The 4,516-nt window shown below is 36.7% G+C and overlaps 1 protein-coding gene across 1 annotated transcript; it reads right to left on the minus strand.

Annotated features, from left to right (window-relative positions):
- Positions 1-1,118: 1,118 nt before the first annotated feature.
- On the minus strand, positions 1,119-3,642 carry LOC123666720 (piggyBac transposable element-derived protein 4-like). Its single transcript, XM_045600785.1, has 2 exons — positions 3,459-3,642; positions 1,119-3,200 (listed from the first exon to the last, which is right to left on the minus strand). Exon 2 carries the CDS (start codon positions 3,195-3,197, stop codon positions 1,239-1,241), a length of 1,959 nt encoding a protein of 652 aa, XP_045456741.1. The 5' UTR covers positions 3,198-3,200; positions 3,459-3,642; the 3' UTR covers positions 1,119-1,238.
- Positions 3,643-4,516: the final 874 nt, after the last annotated feature.

Here is a 4,516-nt window from a genome sequence, read left to right on the forward strand (position 1 = left end):
TAATGAAACACAGCAGATTACTTATTAATTTTATTGAAATACCTTTAAATTTTGCACATAAACACACTAACAGTTACTCGCAATCACTTTCCATGTCATTTGTACATTCTAAATTAGTAGTGGGCCATTGTAGGAGATCTTCATAAAATTCTTTGTACTTTATAGGAACATAGGGTATTAATTTTCTTACATCCCCAATTTTTTTTAAAGTTTATTGGCTTTTTTGTTGAATAAGCAAGGTTGATGGGAAGGGTGAGCTGTTCAGGCAAACAACTTTTTTTGGACATTCTCAAATGGAAGTTTAAAGCATTCATTGTATTGTCAATATATTCCAATGCTTTAATTTTTCCAGGATTATCTGCTGTGTGGATGACATGAGAATACTTTGAGATCAAAAAATTTATCTTTTGAGTTTTGGGCACATTTCTCCCATATGAACATTCTGACAAACAAGATTTTTTAAACCATGTCTTCCACCATATTTTAAAGTTGATTATGTCACTTGGTTGTACAAGATGGACAAGAAATTTTGATGGAGAGCTACTACACTCAGCGGCACGGAATCTTGGCCAAACTCATAACATGCGATAACAAATTTTTAAGTGTGTCTAACTTTTTTCTTATTGTATAAGTGGGTAGAAATAATGTTTACGTTATTCCTAAGAGGATATTTAACTGAGTTGAAGGGCATATTGGTTTGGATTCTGAAGTTTAGTTGAATCGTGTCATTTATCCGACGAACTCTACGTTTTGAATTGTGTTGTGGAATTTGCGAGTGTTAAGTTTTCGAAGTTCTTTGGTTTTGTTATGATAAATAAACATCTAAAGGCGCCTAAGAATCCATAAAAATGCCTTTGTCACCAAGTCAGATAGCACAAGCAGTGGCATTACTCGAACAAGGGATAACCCATCATGAAGTGGCTACTACCCTTAATGTACCGCGTTCTTCGATCCAATGTGCACTAAAACGGTAGCAAGAGACTAGTCTCTGCACACGCAGACCAGGTAGTGGTGGTTTACGTTGGATGTCAGCTCATGACGACCGCTTTATTGTGTTAGAGATTTTAACCCTTTGACTGGTAGAGACGTTTTTCAGTGTCATTGAAATAATAAGTAAATTTTTCGGTTCATTGCACCTTATTTTATTTATAAAAAATGTTTAAAAAATTTTTTTATTCTTAGTTATAGAAAAAAACATGGTGGCAACAGGATTGCCACTGCTGGTACAGGGGATACCATTATTGATCATTTTGATGAAACAATTTGAAACAGGGTGTAATGCAAAGGGCTACTTCGCACCGATCACACTGTATTTTAGACCTTTTATTGTTGACTTTGGTGCTGCAGTAGCGACAGCGTTTATATCCATCTGTTTCTTCAGGCCAGTGCTCACCAAGTCTTCCAAATCTTACTTCATGTGGAACTCCAAACTTCTGTTTTTGTCTTTCTCCACTTTCATTTACTTTTTTCTTTTTAGACACATAATTGGGCAATGACTTGAATGGCCGTTTTCTATAAGTAGTATTATCCACCAACTCCCTTGCAAGAGCCAGTCTAAAGTCTTTTTGTTTCATTCTGTTGTGGACTCTTGTATTATTTTTGTGCAAAATATGAGCATTGGTAATTGCAACATCAACTAAAAAATAAAAAATTCTTTTCCACCATTTTCGACTTTTTCTACCAACATTGTACTGACCTCTTTGTTGGTCAAAACGGTCCACCCCTCCCATACGAGCTGTATATTCTGTTATCAATACAGGGCACTTGATAGATTTTTTAGACCCATCTTTTTGTGTTCTATTACATGTTTTTTTTAATTTTGGGTGGAAAGCTGTGCTCACCACAGTAACTGGCTTTGTGTCTTTCCAAACAGCAAAACCAACATTCCCTCTGACCCTCCATTTCCACTTCCCCTTTTTCATTTTCTTGATTTTTGTGCTTTCCTTTTTTGCTACCTCTGAAAGTCTTTGATCTTCTTCTTTGTCACCAGTATTTTTAGGTTTTTTCACTAAAAGAGGTAAACCAACACGCTCGGTTCTAATTGTGGCTGTACTGTAGACGCCATTTTCATAGAGGTATTGAAGAAGGTCAACACTGGAAAAATAATTATCAAATGCAACATGACCTAAATAATCTTTTGTAAGAAGAGATTCACACAAGGATTTTACTACTTTCTCCCCCAGTCCAGTTTCGCTTGTATCTGTTTTGCCAGTATATATTTCATATTGGTATAAATATCCAGTAGTGCTGTCAGCTCTGCACCATACCTTGAACCCCCTCTTTATCGGTTTCATTGGCATGTATTGTTTGAGGGTTGATCTACCCTTAAATTTTATCATACATTCATCAATGCTTTGGGAATTTGTTTGTACTGCATTTCTTTGACACAGAATGTTCAACCGATCAACAAGTGGTCTCACTTTATACATTTTGTCGAAATTTGGACTATTTCTAAGTGGCATTTGTGAGTTATCATTTACATGTAAAAATTTTAATATTTTTTGAAATCTCTGTAAAGTCATCGTTTCAGCTATTTCTATAACTTGTAATATGGGGTCACTGGACCAATAGTCTTCAATTGTTGGAAGTTTATGAATACCCATCTGTATGATCATACCAAGGAATGCTTTGAATTCGCCCTCTGATAACTCCTGCCAGTTTTGTGCGTTACAAGATGCTGCATATCTGTTTGTCTGTTCAACTATATTCTTCACAACTTCTTCATCAAAAAAAAGTTCAAAATATGTTATAGGTCTTGTTCTATTAGGTAAACTTCTACTTGAGCGTAATGGCACAGAATCGAAAAATTCTATAGAGGGACTTTGTTCCCAATCTTGTTTTTTCCAGTCGATTTCATCTTCATCAGAGTTTTCATCTGATGATGAAGAAAAATCTGAAAGAGTGTCTATAATATCTTGTCTGTCAGCAGGAGTAAAGAAACTTTCATTAGACGTTGAAGGTTGGACTAATATAGAAGGTGATTGTGATCTTTCAGGCAAATCAGTAGAACTGTTGGTAATTGTTGTACTAAGCAATAAATCTTCACCTACTAAAATTCGTTCCAGGTCAGTATTATTAGCACTTTCATTATCTGATACCTCAGCATCGTCTTCAGACACCATGCCATCAGGAAACCCAAAGAGATCTTCGAGCTCCTCTTCTATTTGACGGTCCGTCAGTTGCTTTTTTCTACTCATTATCTGAAAAAATAAAATATATAGTGATAACTAATTAATTAAATAAGCACACAACAATGAAATTCCTCAGTAGCACTAAAATATATATTCAAACTAAAGGAGTGAACTTATAGTTAGTGGTAGGTACGAAACTGGTAGTGGCAGCTCTATTGCCACCATATTTGACGTCGTTTTACAAGAAAACTATGAACTAATTTGCTGAAATAATGGCTGAAATGCTTAGTATATATCTTCTAATATAAGAATTATAAAAATACTTACGAAAACTGTGGCACTTTTCAGAGATTTTTGTTGATTTACTGGTCATCGAAAAACAACCTCAATACTAAACTTCGCCGTCGTCTGTCACAAATCGTAAACGTCAATCACCTGTTGCTTTTTTTTTAGATAGCGTAAGGGTACGTTCGAAAAATAGTTTCAAAAACATTCTAACGATTATGTGTTACCAGATGTAAATAATATTTTTTTAATCATGGTGGCACACATATAGCCACCACCAGTCAAAGGGTTAAGAAATCGCTTCCTTACTGCTGTCGAGATCCAGCAGCGGCTTCAAATCTCCAGGAACGTAAATGTTAGTGAGCGTACGGTGAGAAGATGTATAGAGGAAGTTAATTTAAGGGCAAGAAGACTAGCCCGTGGCCCACAGCTTCTCCCACAGCATAGAGCACCTCGACTTTAATTTGCCCGCGAACATGCTAACGGTCTCATGAACAAAGGGCAGGGGTTTTGTTAAAGGATGAGTGCAGGATCGCTTTAAATGCATCTGATGGTAGACAACGTGTGTGGAGAAGGAAAGGTGAACGATATCTGGCGATTAGTAGCACTCCAACAGTGAGTTTTGGTAGAGGCTCTATAATGGTATGGGGTGGCGTTAGTTCTGATGCATGTACAGAATTGGTCATCGTCAATAACGCTCTAACTGCAACACGATACGTCGAGCATATCCTTCAAGAACATGTTTTACCCTTTGGAGGGTTTATTGGATATGACCAATTCATTTTAATGCATTATAATGCACATCCTCACGTCGCTCAAATCGTAAATGAGTACCTTCAAGAGGTTGGTATTCAAAAATTGCAGTGGCCAGCTCGCAGCCCCGACTTAAATCCAATAGAGCATATTTGGGATAAGCTAAAAAAGACAATTAAAACAGCATCGAACCCACCACAAACTCTTAACCAGCTTCAAGATGCTGCATTGATTGCCTGGCGCGACTTGTCGCAAGTGGACATCAAAAATGTCATCTAAAGCATGCCAGACCGAATGCAGGCAGTCATAAGGGCTAGAGAAGGAAACACGCAATATTAAAAAGCTCA

This window comes from Melitaea cinxia, chromosome 27 (assembly GCF_905220565.1).
Source record: "Melitaea cinxia chromosome 27, ilMelCinx1.1, whole genome shotgun sequence".
Classification (NCBI taxonomy): Eukaryota; Metazoa; Arthropoda; class Insecta; order Lepidoptera; family Nymphalidae; genus Melitaea; species Melitaea cinxia.

Bases quoted from the DNA above. Each gene is read 5' to 3' on its own strand.
- LOC123666720 (XM_045600785.1), bottom strand. From the start codon at position 3,197: ATGAGTAGAAAAAAGCAACTGACGGACCGTCAAATAGAAGAGGAGCTC.